The 19,358-nt window shown below is 42.8% G+C and overlaps 1 protein-coding gene across 1 annotated transcript; it reads left to right on the top strand.

Annotated features, from left to right (window-relative positions):
• Positions 1–396: 396 nt before the first annotated feature.
• LOC138905377 (filament-like plant protein 3) lies at positions 397–18,132 on the top strand. The gene is made up of 5 exons (XM_070193894.1): positions 397–553; positions 4,467–4,656; positions 13,107–13,239; positions 17,395–17,544; positions 17,704–18,132. The coding sequence occupies exons 1-5, from the start codon at positions 397–399 to the stop codon at positions 18,130–18,132; spliced, it is 1,059 nt and encodes a 352-aa protein (XP_070049995.1).
• The last annotated feature ends 1,226 nt before the right edge of the window (positions 18,133–19,358 follow it).

Here is a 19,358-nt window from a genome sequence, read left to right as displayed (position 1 = left end):
AAAAACTTCACCAAAGTGTCTGATAAAGATCGATCTAAGAAAATCTTATGATATGGTTAGTTGGGATTTTATAGAGGAAGCTCTGATAGGGTATGGTTTTCCAGTCTCCTTTATCCAATTGATCATGGTATGCATCACAACAACTAAATTCTCAATGAAAGTTAATGGAGTAGGGTATGGATATTTTGAAGGAAATGGAGGGTTGAGACAGGGAGATCCAATCTTACCACTGCTCTTTGTACTTGTTATGAAATATCTCACTAGAACCCTAAAGAGGATGAGTGACTCCTAGACATCAAATACCATCCAATGTGTAAGGATCTAAAACTGACACATCTAATAATTGAAGATGACTTAATGATCTTTTGCAAAGGGGATATTCAATTAATTAGAACAATGATGGAAGCTCTGAATCACTTCAGTAGTGTGACAGGATTAGTGGCTAATGTGGATAAAACCAACATCTTCCTGGCAGGCATGGAGGATGCAAAACAAGAAGAGATATTAACTTGCACAAGTTTCTCAATAGGAACTCTACCTATTAGATATCTTGGTTTGCCATTATCTTCCAAGAAATAGAGCAAAATGGACTGTCATCAGTTGGTGGAGAAGATAATTGCCAGGATTAACACTGCTCACTCAAAGCAGCTGTCATATGCAGGTCGATTGCAGATTATCAATGCGGTGTTATTTTCAATTTATAATTTCTAGGGTACTATCTTTATTTTACCTCAAAGTGTATTAAAGGAGGTGGACAGGAAATGTACGAACTATCTATGATGTAGATCTGATGGACACATGAGAGTGCCACTGGTTGCATGGGACAAAGTATGTGTTCTAAAATAATTTGGGGGGCTACACATAAAGAGTTGTATGAATTGGAATATGGTATCAGCGAGAAAGCTCCTATATGTAACAACCCGGCCGGTCGTTTCGAGAGTTATAACCCCGTTTTCCCTATTTCTACTTCTTTTATATTATTCAGCTATATTATGTTATATCGGGTTAGTTGTTTTGGGTCCAGAAGGAACTCGAAGTGAATTGAGACACTTAGTCTCTTAAGTAGAAACTTAAGTTAGAAAAGTCAACTGGATGTTGATCTATGTATAAACGATCTCGGATTTGAATTTGGATGGTTCCGCTAGCTCCGTTAGGTGATTTCGGACTTAGGAGTGCGTTCGGAATGTGGTTTAGAGGTCCGTGGTAGAATTATGCTTGAATTGGCGAAATTGAAAATTTGACAATTTCAGTTGGCAGTGAAAAATTTGATATCGGGGTCGGAATGGAATTTCGAAAGTGGAGTAGGTTCGTAGTGTCATTTGTGATGTGTGTGCAAACATTTGAGGTCATTCGGACGTGGTTTGGTTGGTTTTGGTATCGGTTGCCGAATTTGGAAATTTAGAAGTTCTTATGCTTGAATCCGACGGTAATTTGATGATTTGATGTTGTTTTGAGTGATTCGAAGGTTCGACTAAGTTGGTATGTTGATATATGATTTGTTGGTATTTTTTGTTGAGGTCTCGAGGGCCTCGGGGTGATTCTGGGTGGTCAACGGATTTGTTGAAGCTGGAAATTGCAGCTGGAGCTGCTGCTTCTGCTATTTCCGCACCTGTAGAAGAAATGGTCGCAGGTGCGAGGCCGCTGGTGCGCGTGGGGAGTGCGCAGGTGCGGGAGATGCTGGGCCAAGGCTGGGTATGCAGGTGCGAAGAATTGGCCGCATCTGCGAGCCCGTAGGTGCGAGGCTTTGAGCGCAGATGCGGAGATGAGAAGTTTGGACTGGTTTCGCAAATGCGCACCAGGGACCGTAGATGCGAGTCCGCAGGTGCGAGGAAGGGGTCCGCAGGTGCGAAATCTGGGTGATTAAGTGAGTTACGCAGGTGCGGATTCTTGGACCACAGGTGCGGTCGCGCGGGTGCGAGAAAATGGCCGCAAGTGCGAAAAACCTGGGCAGAAACCATAAATAGAACCCTTCGTGAATTTTGATCATTCTTCACAATTTCAACTCGGTTTTTGGAGCTTTTGGGAGAGGTTTGAAGAGGGAATCAAGGGTATTTCGTTGAGGTAAGTTACTTAAGACCTAATACTTGTATATATGGTGATTTGCCGTTGTTTTAATCATGGTAATTTGTGAAAATGAGGGGTTAGGGCTTAGAATGTTTGCAGAGTAATTTAAGGATTTGAAGGACCAAACAATGTTGGATTTTGATGAATTTGATATGGTTAGACTCGTGAGTGAATGAGCTTTCTAGTTTTGTAAAATTTGTCAGATTTCGAGACGTGGGCCCGGGGGCCGGGTTTGAGCCAATTTCGGGTTTTGGTCTAATTTTGTAGTTTTTCGTGTGGAATTCATTCCATTAGCGCGTATTGATGGTATTGTACTGATTGTGAATAGATTCGGAGCATTTGGAGGCCGAGTCCAGAGGCAAGATCATTGCGGGTTAGAGATTTGACCGGTTTGAGGTAAGTAACGATTGTAAATCTAGTCCTGAGAGTAAGAAACCCCGGATTTCGTATCATTCTATTATTTTGAAGTGACACACATACTAGGTGACGGGCGTGTGGGCGTGCACTATTGGGGATTTGTGACTTGGTCCATCCCGTAGCAATTGTAAAGTTGCATACTTTGTTGAAACCATTTGATACTTATATGTTTTAGAAAGAATTTCTTTAAATTGGGCTGCATGCCATGTTTGGGCTTGCGCCAATGCTGTTTGGACCCTTGGGGCTATTTCTTACCACCCTCTCACTGTTTTCGATTGAAAATCTATACTCAATCATGTTTATACTTGTTTTCCGAATAACTCAGTTTTATGACTCTATTTTGATGCATATAAATGTTTTGGGCTGAATGCCCTATTTTACTGAAATGCCCGAGTGGCCTGATTTGTGAGGATGAGTGTGGATCGGGGCTGCCCGCCTGCAGCATACTTTATGGCTGAGTGAGGTCGAGGGCCTGATTTGTGAGGATGAGTGTGGATCGGGGCTGCCCGCCTGCATCATACTTTATGACTGAGTGAGGCCGAGGGCCTGATTTGTGAGGATGAGTGTGGATCTGGATTGCCCGCCTGCAATATACTTTATTATTATCGCATGTGAGTTGTCCGTGCAGATTATAGCACTTGTGCAGAAGGAGCCCCTCCGGAGTCTGTACTCACCCCCAGTGAGCGCAGGTACCTACTGAGTGCGAGTGCTGAGTGACTGGGAGGCAACAGTGATTGTGAGGTATGCCCGAGTGGGAAGAGTGATTGTGAGGTATGCCCGAGTGGCACGAGTGACTGTGAGGTTTGCCCGAGGGGCTGTATATGAGTGATGTTTTGCCCGAGGGGATGTTTATGATTTCATCATTTTTGCTCACCTTTGCATTGAGCCTTACTTTGAAAAACTGTTGGAAAAAATGTCTTTAAATGATTTTTACTGGAACTGGGTTTAAACGAGATGTTTGATTCAAATCCTGTTTTTAAAAGCATGCGGTATTTTACCGAGATTTCCTGATATGAACGTTATATGCTTTATTGCTCGTCACTACTGCTCAGTCTTTATTTATTGTTGTTATTTACTGAGTTGGCGTACTCACGTTACTCCCTGCACCATGTGTGTAGATCCAGGTGTAGTTGGATACGGTAGCGATTATTGAGTGTTCTGGTTGCAGATTTTCTTGGAGATAACAAGGTAGCTGTTTGGCGATCGCAGCCCCTGCTCTTCTCCCTCTTATCTTCCTCTAGTTGTATTTAGCTATTTTTTGGGCTGAGTTAGCCTTGATATTGTTAGACAGATTGTAGTATATGTTCATGACTAGTGACACCCCGATGTCGGGCTTTTCTTTTTCGCACTTCTGTTTTTCTTTAATAGGAACTCTTTAAATGGAGGTTTTATGTTAAATAACCTTGAAATTATATTTGAAATGAAAAAATCGATTTGTTTTGGAAATGAGTCGGCTTGCCTAGTTCCACGATAGGCGCCATCACGACAGAGGTTAGTTTGGGTCGTGACAGATTGGTATTAGAGCCTAGGTTACATAGGTCTCACGAGTCATGAGCGGGTTTATTAGAGTCTTGCGGATCGGTACAGAGACGTCTGTACTTATCTTCAAGAGGCTGCAGAACCTTTAAGAAACTCCACATTTTTGAATTCTTGTCGTGCGAATCTATTGATTCTAGTAACTAAACATCTGTTGTTTCATTCTCTCATAGATGGTGAGGACTCGTACTACCGGTCAGGAGGGCCAGCCACCAGTACCACCAGCCAGGGCCGCGAGAGGCCGAGGCCGCGGTAGAGGCCGTGGTAGGGGTAGAGGTGCAGCCCGTACAGCAGTTGGGGCAATACCTACAGATCCACCGGTTATCCCAGATCAGGATCAAGTTCCAGTTGTTGTTGCACCAGCTCAGGTACCACCTGTGCCTATTGTGATTCCAGGCCTTCAGGAGGCCCTAGCTCAGATTCTAACAGCGTGTACTGGCCTTGCTCAGGCGGTCTCTATTTCGACGGCCGTAACAACTTCTTAGGCCAGGGAGGCACTCAGACTCCTGTCGCTCGCACACCCGAGCAAGTTATTCAGGGACTTCAGACACCGGAGGCACCACCAGCCCAGCCGCTTGCTGTTACTCAGGATTATGTGGTTCCTGCTATGCCTGAGGATGATCAGCGTAGGTTGGAGAGGTTTGGGAGACTTCAGACACCACCTTTCAGTGGTATAGAGAGAGAGGATGCTCAGGACTTTTTGGACAGGTGTCAGAGGATACTCCGTACTGCTGGTATTTTGGAGACTTGTGGGGTCTCATTCACCACCTTTCAGTTTTCTAGGGCTGCACTCAGATGGTGGGAGACTTACGAGAGGCGTAGGCCTGTTGGCGCAGCACCCCTTACTTGGCAGCAGTTCTCCGTGGTCTTTTTGGAGAAGTTCGTGCCTCGATCCCGCAGAGAGGAGTTGCATAGATAGTTTGAGCGGCTTCGCCAGGGTGATATGTCTGTGATGCAGTATGAGATGCGGTTCTCCGAGTTGGCCCGTCATGCTATCTAGTTGGTTCCCACGGACAGAGAAATGATCATGAAGTTTATTGATGGCCTCACTTATCAGCTACAGTATCTCATGACCAGGGAACGGGTTTCGGGTGCTACCTTTGATGAGGTTGTCAACATTGATCAGCAGATTGAGATGGTTCGCGGTCAGGAGAGGGTTGAGAGGGAGGCCAAGAGGCCTCGTGGTCAGGGTGGATTCAGCGGTGCTCCTTTTGGGGGTCAGTTCCAGCACGGTAGAGGTCGTCATTTCAGACAGGCTCAGTCAGCTCGACCATTTCATTGGGGTGCATCATCTGGCCATGGTTCTCATCAGGGCCACTCATCACTTAGTGCCCTTCTAGTTCAAAGTTCGTCCCGTGCTCCACCTGTTCAGGGCTCTTCCATGCCAGGTTCTTCTATCAGTCATCCCGGTGCTAGGGATTCCTTTCAGTTTCCGCTGCCAGCACCAGGGAGTTATTTTGAGTGTGGGGATATTGGGCATATATGGAGGAAGTGTCCTCGTCGTCATGGAGGTCTATCTCAGCAGAGGAGTCAGCCTCCGACTACAATACCAGCTACTTCACCACCCGCCCAGTCAGCTCGGGGTGGAGGTCAGTCAACTAGGAGTGGGCCCTAGAGGGGGAGGCAGATCAGTGGGTGGTCAGGCCCGTTTCTATGCTCTCCCTGCCAGACCAGATGCTATTGCTTCAGATGCTGTGATTACAGGTATTGTCTCAGTTTGCCATAGAGATGCCTCAGTATTATTTGACCCTGGTTCCACGTATTCATATGTTTCCTCGTATTTCGCCCATTTTCTGGATATGCCCCGTGAGTCCTTAGTTTCATCTGTATATGTATCTACTCATGTGGGTGATACTATTATTGTGGACCGCGTATATCGGTCATGTGTGGTGACTATTGGGGGTCTAGAGACCCGAGTGGATCTATTGTTGCTTAGTATGGTTGACTTTGATGTGATATTGGGTATGGATTGGTTATCTCCATGTCATGCTGTTCTAGATTGTCACACTAAGATGGTGACGTTGGCTATGCCGGGAATTTCGAGGGTTGAGTGGAGTGGTTCTGTAGATTATGTACCAAGTAGGGTGATTTCATATTTGAAGGCTCAGTGCATGGTTGAGAAGGGTTGCCTATCTTATTTGGCTTTTGTGAGGGATGTTAGTGCAGATACTCCTATCATTGATTCTGTTCCGGTGGTACATTATTTTCCAGATGTGTTTCCAGTAGACCGACCGGGCATGCCGCCTGACAGGGATATTGACTTTGGTATTGATTTGGCGCCTGGAAGTCAGCCCATTTCTATTCCACCGTATCGTATGGCACCGGTGGAGTTGAAAGAATTTAATGAACAACTTCAGGAACTCCTTGATAAGGGGTTTATTCGGCCTAGTGTGTCATCTTGGGGTGCACCGGTTCTATTTGTGAAAAAGAAGGATGGTTCCATGAGAATGTGTATTGATTACAGGCAGTTGAACAAGGTCACAGTCAAGAACAAGTATCATTTGCCTCGTATTGATGATTAATCGACCAGCTTCAGGGAGCGAGGGTGTTCTCCAAGATCGATTTGAGGTTCGGTTATCACCAGCTGAAGATTCGGGATTCAGATATTCTTAAAACAGCTTTCAGGACCCGATATGGCCATTATGAGTTCTTGTGATGTCTTTTGGGCTGACCAATGCCCCAGCAGCGTTCATGCATTTGATGAACAGTGTATTCCAGCCCTATTTGGACTCATTCGTCATTGTATTCATTGACGACATCCTTGTGTACTCTAGTAGCCAGGAAGAGCACGCTCAACATTTGAGGGTTGTATTGCAGAGATTGAGGGAGGAGAAGCTTTATGCAAAGTTCTCCAAATGTGAGTTTTGGCTCAGTTCAGTAGCATTCTTGGGGCACGTGGTGTCCAGCGAGGGTATTCAAGTGGATCCGAAGAAGATAGAGGCGGTGCAGAGTTGGCCTAGACGGTCCTCAGCTACGGAGATTAGGAGCTTTCTTGGTTTGGCGGGTTATTACCGTCTCTTTGTGGAGGGATTTTCATCTATTGCATCGCCCTTGATCAAATTGACCCAAAAGGGTGCTCCATTCGGGTGGTCGGATGAATGTGAAGAGAGCTTTCAGAAGCTCAAGACTGCTTTGACCACAGCTCCAGTGTTAGTTCTGCCATCAGCTTCAGGTTCTTACACCGTGTATTGTGATGCCTCGAGGACAGGCATTGGTTGTGTTTTGATGCAGGAGGGTAGGGTGATCGCCTATGCCTCACGCCGGTTGAAGACCCATGAGAAGAACTATCCTGTCCATGATCTTGAGTTAGCAGCCATTGTTCACGCCTTGAAGATTTGGCGTCATTATTTGTATGGGGTTCATTGTGAGATCTATACTGATCACCGGAGTCTTCAGTATCTATTAAAGCAGAAGAATCTTAATTTGTGTTAGCGGAGATGGTTGGAGCTTCTTAAGTACTATGATATCACTATTTTGTACCATCCGAAAAAGGCCAATGTGGTAGCCGATGCTTTGAGTTGCCGGGCAGAGAGTTTGGGGAGTTTAGCATATCTTCCAGCAGCAGAGAGACCTTTGGCATTAGATGTTCAGACCTTGGCAGGCCAGCTTGTCAAATTGGATATTTCGGAGCCTAGTCGGGTATAAGCTTGTGTGGTCTCCAGGTCTTCTCTTTATGACCGTATCAGGGAGCGTCAGTATGATGACCCTCACTTGCTCGTTCTTCAGGACAGGGTTCAGAGAGGTGATGCTAGGGATGTGACTATTGGTGATGACGGCGTGCTGAGAATGCAGGGCCGGATATGTGTGCCTAATTTAGATGGGCTTCGAGAGCTGATTCTTGAGAAGGCCCACAGCTCGCAGTATACCATCCATCCAGGTGCCGCGAAGATGTACCAGAATTTGAAGGAGCACTATTGGTGGAGGCGGATGAAGAAGGATATAGTTGGGTTTGTGGCTCGGTGTCTAAACTGTCAGCAGGTTAAGTATGAGCATCAGAGACCAGGTGGCTTGCTTCAGAGGTTAGAGATCCCAGAAGTGGAAGTGGGAGCGGATCACTATGGATTTTGTAGTTGGGCTCCCACGGACTTCGAGGAAGTTCGATGCTATTTGGGTTATTGTGGATCGGCTGACCAAGTCCGCGCACTTCATTCCAATTGGTACTACTTACTCTTCAGAGCGGTTGGCTGAAATTTACATCCGAGAGATCGTTCGCCTGCATGGTGTCGCAATTTCCATCATTTCAGATAGGGGTACTCAGTTCACATCGCAGTTTTGGAGGGTCGTGCAGTGAGAGTTGGGTACTCAGGTTGAGTTAATCACAGCTTTTCACCCTCAGACAGACGGGCAGTTCGAGTGCACTATTTAGATATTGGAGGAGATGTTGTGTGCTTGTGTCATTGACTTTGGGGGTTCATGGGACCAGTTTTTGCCACTCGCGGAGTTTGCATATAACAACAGTTATCAGTCGAGTATTCAGATGGCTCCATACGAGGCTTTGTATGGGAGGAGGTGTAGATCTCCGGTTGGATGGTTTGAGCCAGATGAGGCTAGGCTCTTAGGTACAAACTTGGTTCAGGACGCATTAGATAAGGTGAAATTAATTCAGGAGCGGCTTCGCACGGCGCAGTCTAGGCAGAAGAGCTACGCGGATAGGAAGGTCCGTGATATGTATTTTATGGTTGGGGAGAAGATTTTGCTGAAGGAATCACCCATGAAAGGTGTTATGAGGTTTGGGAAGAGGGGCAAGTTGAGCCCCAGTTCATTGGGCCTTTGGAAGTGCTTCAGAGGATAGGAGAGGTGGCTTATAAGCTTGCCTTGCCACCCAGCTTGTCGAGTGTGCATCCAGTGTTTCATGTTTCCATGCTCCGGAAGTATATTGGAGATCCGTTCCATGTTTTGGATTTCAGCACGGTCCAGTTGGAGGGTGATATGACTTATGATGTGGAGCCGGTGGCTATTTTAGATCGGCAGGTTCGAAGGTTAAGGTCAAAGGATATAGTTTTAGTGAAGGTGCAATGGAGAGGTCAGCCTGTGGAGGTGGCCACCAGGGAGACCGAGCGGGAGATGCGGAGCAGATATCCACACCTATTCTTGACTCCGGGTATATTTCTAGACCCGTTCGAGGACGAACTGATGTTTAAGAGGGGGAGGATGTAATGACCCGGCCGGTCGTTTCGAGATTTATAACCCCGTTTTTCCCATTTCTACTTCTTTTGTGTTATTCAATTATATTATGTTATATCGGGTTAGTTGGTTCAGGTTCGGAAGGAACTCGGAGTGAATTGAGACACTTAGTCTCTTAAGTAGAAACTTAAGTTGGAAAAGTCAACCGGATGTTGACCTATGTGTAAACGAACTCGAATTGAATTCTGATGGTTCTGCTAGCTCCGTTAGGTTATTTCGGATTTAGGAGTGCGTCCAGAATGTGATTTGGAGGTCCGTGGTAGAATTAGGCTTGAATTGGCGAAATTAGAAATTTGACGATTTCAGTCGGTAGTGGAAAATTTGATATCGGGGTCGGAATGGAATTTCGGAAGTTGGAGTAGGTTCGTAGTTTCATTTGTGACGTATGTGGAAAATTTGAGGTCATTCGAACGTGGTTTGGTAGGTTTTGGCACCGGTTGCTGAATTTTGGAAATTTAGAAGTTCTTAGGCTTGAATCCGACGGTGATTTGATAATTTGATGTTGTTTTGAGTGATTCAAAGGTTCGACTAAGTTTCTAGGTTGATATATGACTTGTTGGTATTTTTGGTTGAAGTCCTGAGGGCCTCGGGGTGATTCCGGGTGGTTAACGGATTTGTTGAAGCTGGAATTGCAGCTGGAGCTGCTGCTTCTGCTATTTCCGCACCTGCGGAAGAAAGGGTCGCAAGTGCGAGGCCGCTGGTGCGCGTGGGGAGTGCGCAGGTGCGGGAGATGCTGGGCCAAGGCTGGGAATGCAGGTGCAAAGAATTGGCCGCATCTGCGAGCCCGCCGGTGCGAGGCTTTGGGCGCAGATGCGGAGATGAGAAGTTTGGATTGGTTTCGCAGATGTGCACCTGGGACCGTAGATGCGAGTCCGCAGGTGCGAGAAAGGGGTCTGCAGGTGCGTAATCTGGGTGATTAAGTGAGTTGTGCAGGTGCGGCTTCTTGGACCACAGGTGCGGTCGCGCGGGTGCGAGAAAATGGCCGCAGGTGCGAAAAACCTGGGCAGAAACCATAAATAGAACCCTTTGCGAATTTTGGTCATTCTTCACAATTCCAACTCGGTTTTTGGAGCTTTTGGGAGAGGTTTGAAGAGGGAATCAAGGGGATTTCATTGAGGTAAGTTTCTTGAGCCTTAATACTTATATATATGGTGATTTCCCGTTGTTTTAATCATGGTAATTTGTGAAAATGAGGGGTTAGGGCTTGGAAATTTTGGAGAGTAATTTAAGGATTTGAAGGACCAAACGATGTCGGATTTTGATGAATTTGGTATGGTTAGACTCTTGAGTGAATGAGCTTTCTAGTTTTGTAAAACTTTTTGGATTTCGAGACGTGGGCCCGGGGGCCGGGTTTGAGCCAATTTCGGGTTTTGGTCTAATTTTGTAGTTTTTCTTGGGGAATTCATTCCATTAGCGCGTATTGATGGTATTGTACTGATTGTGAATAGATTCGGAGCATTTGGAGGCCGAGTCCAGAGGCAAGATCATTGCGGGTTAGAGATTTGACCGGTTTGAGGTAAGTAACGATTGTAAATCTAGTCCTGAGGGTATGAACCCCGGATTTCATATCATTCTATTATTTTGAAGTGACGCACATGCTAGGTGACGGGTGTGTGGGCATGCACTATTAGGGATTTGTGACTTGGTCCGTCCCGTAGCAACTGTAAAGTTGCATACTTTGTTGAAACCATTTGATACTTATATATTTTAGAAAGAATTTCTGTAAATTGGGCTGAATGCCATGTTTGGGCCTTGCGCCAATGCTGTTTGGACCCTTAGGGGCTGTTTCGTACCATCCTCTCACTGTTTTCGATTGAAAATCTATACTCAGTCATGTTTATACTTGTTTACCGCATAACTCAGTTTTATGACTCTATTTTGATACATATAAATGTTTTGGGCCGAATGCCCTGTTTTACTGAAATGCCCTAGTGGCCTGATTTGTGAGGATGAGTATGAATCGGGGCTGCCCACCTGCAGCATACTTTATGACTGAGTGGGGCCGACGGCCTGATTTGTGAGGAAGAGTGTGGATCGGGGCTGCCCGCCTGCAGCATACTTTATGACTGAGTGAGGCCGAGGACCTGATTTGTGAGGATGAGTGTGGATTAGGGCTTCCCGCCTGCAGCATACTTTATTATTATCGCACGTGAGTTGTCTGTGCAGATTATAGCGCTTGGGCTGAAGGAGCCCCTCCGAAGTCTGTACACACCCAGGTGAGCGCAGGTACCTACTGAGTGCGAGTGCCGAGTGCCGAGTGCTGAGTGACTGGGAGGTAAGAGTGATTGTGAGGTATGCCCGAGTGGCAAGAGTGATTGTAAGGTATGCCCGAGTGGCAAGAGTGATTGTGAGGTATGCCCGAGTGGCACGAGTGACTGTGAGGTTTGCCCGAGGTGCTGTATATGAGTGATGTTTTGCCCGAGGGGCTGTTTATGATTTCATCATTTTTGCTCACCTTTGCATTGAGCCTTTGTTTGAAAAACTGTTGGAAAAAATGTCTTTAAATGATTTTAACTGGAACTGGGTTTAAACGAGATGTTTGATTCAAATCCTGATTTTAAAAGCATGTGGTATTTTACTGAGATTTCCTGATATGAACGTTATATGCTTTATTGCTCGTCACTACTCCTCAGTATTTATTTATTGTTGTTACTTACTGAGTTGGCGTACTCACGTTACTCCCTGCACCTTGTGTGCAGATCTAGGTGTAGCTGGACACGGTAGCGGTTATTGAGTGTTCTGGTTGCAGATTTTCTTGGAGATAGCAAGGTAGCTGTTTGGCGATCGCAGTCCCTGCTCTTCTCCCTCTTATCTTCCTCTAGTTGTATTTAGCTATTTTTCGGGCTGAGTTAGCCTTGATATTGTTAGACAGATTGTAGTATATGCTCATGACTAGTGACACCCCGATGTCGGGCTTTTCTTTTCCGCACTTCTATTTTTCTTTAATTGGAACTCTTTAAATGGAGGTTTTATGTTAAATAACCTTGAAATTATCTTTGAAATGAAAATATCGGTTTGTTTTGGAAATGAGTCGGCTTGCCTAGTTCCACGATAGGCACCATCACGATAGAGGTTAGTTTGGGTCGTGACACTATGGCAACTAAAAATGAAGCAGGACATACTACGGGTGAGATGTGTGCATGGGTTATATATGAAGAATGATGTGAATATATGGGATCACCAACCACCTCTTGACTGTAGCTGGTAGTGGAAGAAGCTCAATTCACTCAAGCTGGAAATGAAGCACTGTTACCTTGATGGCAGATATCTACTGACAGCAACTGGAGTTTACTCTGTAACTACGAGTTATAATGCTTTACTGGGAGACATGATGAAAGGGACAGAAGATGATTTAATATGGACAAGGCTTATGCAACCAAAGCATAGAATCATAGTTGGTTAGCAAACCTGTTGGCCTAAGTAAGTTTGTTTTGATGATTGACAAAGGAATACACGCATGAACCAGGTCCATATACACTGTACACAGACACGGGCAGATTCAAGGACAAGGCATGCACGTGAAGGAGATAAGCTTAAGTGGTTATATCTGATATCTCTTGAACGAAAAAGTTAAATAATTGATAAGGAGCATCACTCCTTAAAGAGAACTCTATCCTTGATAAGGGAGGAGTTAGAAGTTGAAGATAACTAGAGCTCTTCCCCCAAGGAAGAGTATAGCATTAGAACTCTAGTTATTTCTTATTCTAATAACTCTATGTATATATCCGTTTGTTCTTTTTTACAGGTGACGCTCAAACGCTGAATTTAAACAAGAGTTGAGAGCAAAATAGCAAGGCATTTTGCAAGAAATTCCTGTGTGATTCAAGTGTGCGAACTTGAAGCTACATGAACCAGATAGAAGAACCAGTTCTAAGTATCTGTCTTTTATTCTAGTTTTATTGCAGTATGGCTTTTGAGTTATACCTTTCAACTTTCTCTAGAAGCATTTGTACTAGGTACTCTGAATGTATTGTTCAAGTTAGAGTTAAAGTGAAATTATCGCAACAGCTTGAGGCTGGTTTCCACAAAGGGTTAGAGGTAATCCCTAGGTTTACAAGAGTTTTGTAAATGCTATTTTTGGCTCAGTGATTTAGTGAAGTGTTGGGAAAAATCCTACTGGGTAGTAGGTCGTGGTTTTTTCACCTTTTGAGCCAGGTGTTTTCCACGTAAAAATACTTATGTTCTTTACTTTCTGCATTTATTATTCCGTAACTGTAGTATAAGGAACACATAGAAGAACCAGGTCTTTCTATAAAAAAAATTAGACACCACACAAATCACCCCCGCACTTGTATGGTATTGAAGTATAAAACATCAAAACCAGGAGAGGCTACTGACCAAGGAAAGACTCAAGCTACATGTGCTAGTAACTGAATATGCATGTTGTTTATGTGATTAATGGTTGACTGAAACTCAGAATCATTGAGTGTTCATGGGTTACTTAAGTAAGGAGAGAGTTGTCACCATGGTTAGGAATTCAACTACAGAGGCATGGGACAAGACAAACAATAAGATGTGTCAAATGAAGGCATTGGAGACAAATGAAGAAAGAGTTCATCATGGCAGCCTAGGGAGCTATGATATACTACACCTGGCAGGCTAGGAATTGGAATCAGTTTAGGAAAATGTGAAACAAGTGTAGACAATAAATTGCGCGTCAAGAAAATAATCGAGGCCGAAAATATTGCAACAATCGTAGTATTTAATTTCAAATAATATGAGTGTACAATCTTTATGAATACTCTAATTCTTCTTTCCTATAGTAAATAGATTCAAGGGTCTTTGAGCTTGATCTTGAATCTATATTTGTTGCCACGAATGATGATCTTGAATTCAACTAGCACGAACTTTGATTTGAACTTGTACTCTTTGAATCTTGATTTGTTCTTCGTTCTTGAGCTTGAACTTGAACTTTATTGCTTGAAGCTTGAAACTTGTAAACAAATTTGTGGCGTTTGATCCAGGAGCTCTCCCTTGCTTCTTGTTATAACTTCTGGTATCTTTTCTGGGTTATGAAGACCCCTATTTATAGTTGTGGTAGGGAAGAGTTATGATAAGAACAAACTCTTTTCGACCAAACAAATTGAAGTATGACAATGCCGCATTTGATTGGCCAAAATATGTCACTTGCACATGTGGCGCGATTTCATTGGCCTTTTAATTTGACTTGACATGCCTTGTCATTTTGATACGTGGCATGATCATATTGGCTCTTTTGTTTGATTTGGCGTACCATGTCATTTGACACGTGGCACCGAATTGGGCCTCTAGGAAGATGACATCTTAGGCTTAGTGAAGAGGGCTCATCACTTGCAGCCCAATTAAATAGGCTAGCCTAACAGATTTGGACCTATTTATTTAACCCATATGTATTGGACTTATATAACTAATTCAATTATATTATCCCATAATATTTATTTGGCATAATATATCTTGCATTTAAAATATGAGCCATGTTATTTTATTGGATTTAACTCCGATAAAATTTATATTGTCTACAAATGCCCCCTACTTCAGGACTCGTCAAGATATTTAAACTTTTGAAAACTAGGCTTGAAGTATTTAGGTAACAAATGTCTTTATTTTATTTTACCCATTTTGCAAACATCCAGTTGATCTTCACGTAAAAAGATGCTTTAGGACATTAATTGAAAAAAATCAAAAATATAACTTTGAGATTCTAATTGAAAATTTATGTGAGATATTAATTGAGAAGAATCAAATATATAACTTTCTTCTTGCCTTTCTAATTAGAGTGGACTTCAAAGATCTTAATCGTTGCCCCTTACCACGTTTGGCCTTATCCAATTTTTTAAAACCCCGTACGTGTCCAAATTGGTTAGAAGACTTCTGCTTGTAGCTTTCTTCATTCGAATTGAATTAGGAGAACAAGTTCATGTTGGACTCTGAAAATCTCTACTTCCGCATCGTAATTAATCCATCAACTAGCATCTTTGGAGATTCTATAAATAGGGACGTGCCTTCCCTTCAATTGGCATCACTCACAGCTCGCAAGGCTGTCCAAGTGAATCATTGACAGGTACAATTTTTTTAATTTTTTTAATGTGTTTTTATCTTCTTCTTTTTTTCTCTTTTTTGTAGGTCAAGCGAGAATGATTTATTCTTGTTTAACAAGATGATCCATGCATGAAGAAGACAATCTTAGAGTGTGAAGGGATGGGTACTCATCCCAGCCCGAATATCGGAGAGATTATTCTCAGGGTGTGAAGGGATGGATACTCATCCCCGCTCAAATATCGGAGAGATTACTCTCAAGGTGCAAAGGGACAGATACTGATCACGACCCAAATATCGGAGAGATTATTCTCAAGGTGGCCTGAATATTGGAGAGATTATTCTCAGGGTGTGAAGGGATGAATACGCATCCCAGCCCGAATATCGGAGAGAATATTCTCAAGGTGACCCAAATATCGGAGAGGTTACTCTCAGAGTGCGAAGGGATGGATACTCATCCCCGCCTAAAAATGGGAGGCTATTTCGTCCATTTAGACCATTGTCCCCCCCCCCCCAACATTCTTGATTTAGACGCTCATGACATTTTTCTTCTTTGCAGCCCAAAGAGATGGTAAATTTTAAAGACTACCTCACATTCCTCCAAACCTAGATATCTGATAGTCGAGACTGAATATGGCATAGAACAAACCAAACTTTTGATTCACACCCCACAAGCTGGCCGGTATGCAGTCTCATGGCCTTCTTGGAGGAACCCGCTTCATGTAAAAAATTAGACTTTGGAGCACAAGTCTACTTTTAATCCATTGTCTAGGACATGGTCTCTCCAAATGCCAATTCATCACCACGTAAACATTGCAAGCACCCTTCCGAATTTAGGGCATCACATAATTCAAAGAGAAATACATTAGGGAGATACGATAACAATCGAGGGCGAGTATCGTCATATTCTAGGATATTGGGAATGGGCTGAAGATGTACTTGGTGGAAGCCAACAAACCCTAATTACATCCAAGATTTATAATGTTGTCTATGCCTTGCTTTTCACTTCTGATCGAAACTCGAACATTTTGCAAGCATTTTGTGAGGCTTGGTGTCCCAAGACGAACACACTTCTTACATTAGTTGGGGAGCTATCTATCTCTATTTGGGACTTACATATTCTTGGAGGTTTTCCTATTATAGGTTTTCCTTACGAAGAGCTGGTACCTGAGACAAGGGAACTCACATGTTTAGATGAAAAACAAATGAGATTTATTCCTCAATCTTGCGAGTACTTATTTGCTGCCTTCCATCATCTTAAGGAAGGTACGTGTGTTAACCAAAAGGTCTCCTTAAGCAAGTGGACAAATTTTTGATATAAGAAAGCTTTAATATATAAACCTGCTCCACCGCGAAGGGAAAAGAAGCTAACAGAGTTATTCCCGAGACAACTAGGTGGTCGAGTGATCAAGAAGCTATATTTTCTAAGCTTAGGGTGAGGTCTGACAAGAAAGATGAAACATATCTAGCAACCTTCTTGTCATGTTGGATATGTGCTTTTGTGTTTCCCCATAAGGCAGAGAACTTCATTCATCCCGAGACTTTTAAGATGGCAAGCAGGCGAAAGATTAGCCTTGCGATCCCATTTTTGGCGAGTATCTATCATGGTTTGAATAAGATTTTGTTTTCTTCCCAACTTGACCAGGTCAAAGTTTGTTTTCCCATCCATTATGTTTACGGTTGGCTTACATATTAATTCAAAACCCATTACCCATTTGCTAAGGGTCCACTATCCCTTTGATGGTGGCATACTCAAGAGAGGGCGCCGCGAGGTACTTTGACAAGAAAGATGCGAGAAAGTGCATCCACGACGGAGAGAATATAGTTTGGACACCAACAATGTTTACTAATTCTCGTCCTTATTATTATGTGGATAACGAGGCCCCTCAATAGTTGGAGTCAAATTACTTCACGAGCTTATGTTTTAATTACCTCCCTTTGAGGTATGATAACTCGTTCATTATCGAGCCATATACTCCATATCGGTTTGGTCGTCAATTTGGATTTTATCGGAACGTCCCCGGTTTTTTGGAGAATGATATCAGTGGTGCCTCTCTAGATGAAGGACTCAAATTTTGGAGGATTTGCACACTGTATTGGTCTATGTCACGTGCAGCTTTTCCCCCAACGGGAGATCCTGTGGAGAAGCTTTTCTCCATCAATTATATGTCTTGGTAGGAGAAGGCGCATAGGAAGTTTCTTGAGGATAATTTACAAGCTCTGGTAGACAATGTTCGGCCAAAATTTACTACTCATTTAGAAGGTGAAGATCAAGGTGTTGGAAAGATGCTCTCAAAATTCAAAGAACCACCTACTCCAATCCCAAAAGTAGTTACACAAAAAGGAATTCATCTTGGGACTTTGGGAGGATATTTGCAATAGACTCTCCAAAGGTCATGCGGAATCGCTCTCATCTTATAGGGAGAAAATCATTGAGATTTTCGAGGATATGAAAAGGCGAATGTTTTGGATCTTTCTCTATTATAGGGTTTACTGGATTCTCTTTTCGAGCTTGCCGCTTCATATGACCAAGAGCGATCCAATTTGGCTGATAAGACGAGTGAAGTTGAGAAGCTAGAGCTGATTTCAAAAGCTAAAGAGCGTCTCGAATCGTTCAAATTTGAAGCAAGCGAGAAAGTCAAGAAAGCTTCCTCTAGTGAAAAGAAACTGAAGAGAGTTGTGAAGAGGTTGCAGACATTACAAAAAGAGAGGGAGAATCTCGAAGGTGTTATAGAAGCAACTCAAAAGGAGGTTGAAGAGATTCAAGCAAAAGTTTCAGCTGCCGAGACTGAGGTCTCTTCATATGACAACGTAAATTTGCTGAATGTTGATGATTCGGCCAATCTGGAGGAGAAGAAGAAGAACCTGGAGACTAGCTATCAAGAATTGATCAACTACAAGTTCTGTTTAGATTAGACTATTAACATTATCTCCCCTTTTATCCTTATGTTAGATTGACCTAGTGGACATGTATTTCATCATAAATAAGACTGCTTCTCCTTTGCTTTACATTTTTCGACTTTTATCTTTGTCGCATTTACCATTATCAGCTTTACGCGCTTGTAACAAAAGATTCATATCTTGTTGTAGGAGAGTCCAAATAATGAATCGTTTGTTTTAATAAAAATTAGACTTCAATATCTAAAATATATCCAAAACAAAGAATCAAACACCTTCAGAATCACCCCAGATAATATTTTGAAACCAACTTTAGATTCCACCTCGTTGAAAATTTCAAATTTGTGTAGTCTCACCAAAAATATCATATCTTGGAGTAGAAAAGTCAAAATCATAAACCGTTTGATCTGTTAGAAATTAAACTTCCAAATATATAACATATCCAAAATACAAAATTTAATGCCTTAAGGATAGTTTCAGATAATAGTTCTAAATCAATATTAAATTATGACATGGCGACGATTTCAGATTTGCGCGACTTCACCAAAACTTTTGTATCTTGATGTAGGAACGTCAAAATCACGAATCGTTTGATTTAGAGGAAAATAAACTTCCAAATTTATAACATATCCAAAATGCAAAATTTAATGCCTTAAGGATAGTTTCAGATAATATTTCGAATTCAATATTAAATTCTAACACACCGACGATTTGAGATTTGCGCGACTTCACCAAAACATTTGTATCTTGATGTTGGAATGTCAAAATCATGAACCGTTTGATTTCTTGAAAATTAAACTTCAAAATCTAAAACATATCCAAAATGTAAAATTTAATACCTTAAGAATAGTTTCAGATAACAGTTCGAAATCGATATTAGTTTCTGATATGCCGACAGTTCCAAATTAGCGCGACTTCACCAAAAGTTTTGTATCTTGGTATGGAAGCCTCGAGATCGCAAGACTTTTTAATTTCCAGAAATTGAAATTCAAGAGCTTCATTCTCACCAAATATCTTGGGTTCAAGTCTCATTGAATTTGAAATGTTGTGCCAGGTAATCTTCCTTCTTATACTTGTGTTCCTTTCTAATGCCTCTCTTTCCTTCCTTTTTTTAGGGCAGAGAACGGATTTGGAGACCAACAAACTAGAAGGTTTGGCGAACATGAAGGTACAGCGAATCCCAGACTTCAGTGCAAATACTTGGCAGCCTTCTAAAAGACTATAATCGCCCCATTGAAGATACT

The sequence above is a fragment of the Nicotiana tomentosiformis genome, chromosome 2, assembly GCF_000390325.3.
Source record: "Nicotiana tomentosiformis chromosome 2, ASM39032v3, whole genome shotgun sequence".
Lineage (NCBI taxonomy): Eukaryota > Viridiplantae > Streptophyta > Magnoliopsida > Solanales > Solanaceae > Nicotiana > Nicotiana tomentosiformis.
The sequence above is the reverse complement of the archived record's forward strand: the minus strand, read 5'-3'. Positions and strand labels throughout refer to the sequence as shown.

Excerpts from the sequence above, each read along its gene's own strand:
- LOC138905377 (XM_070193894.1), top strand. The coding sequence starts at position 397 with ATGATGGAAGCTCTGAATCACTTCAGTAGTGTGACAGGATTAGTGGCT. Across the intron at positions 4,657-13,106 it reads GATCAGCGTAGGTTGGAGAG|TATGGCTTTTGAGTTATACC; the intron begins GTTTGGGAGACT and ends GTTTTATTGCAG. Across the intron at positions 17,545-17,703 it reads CACCTACTCCAATCCCAAAA|GGTTTACTGGATTCTCTTTT; the intron begins GTAGTTACACAA and ends TCTCTATTATAG.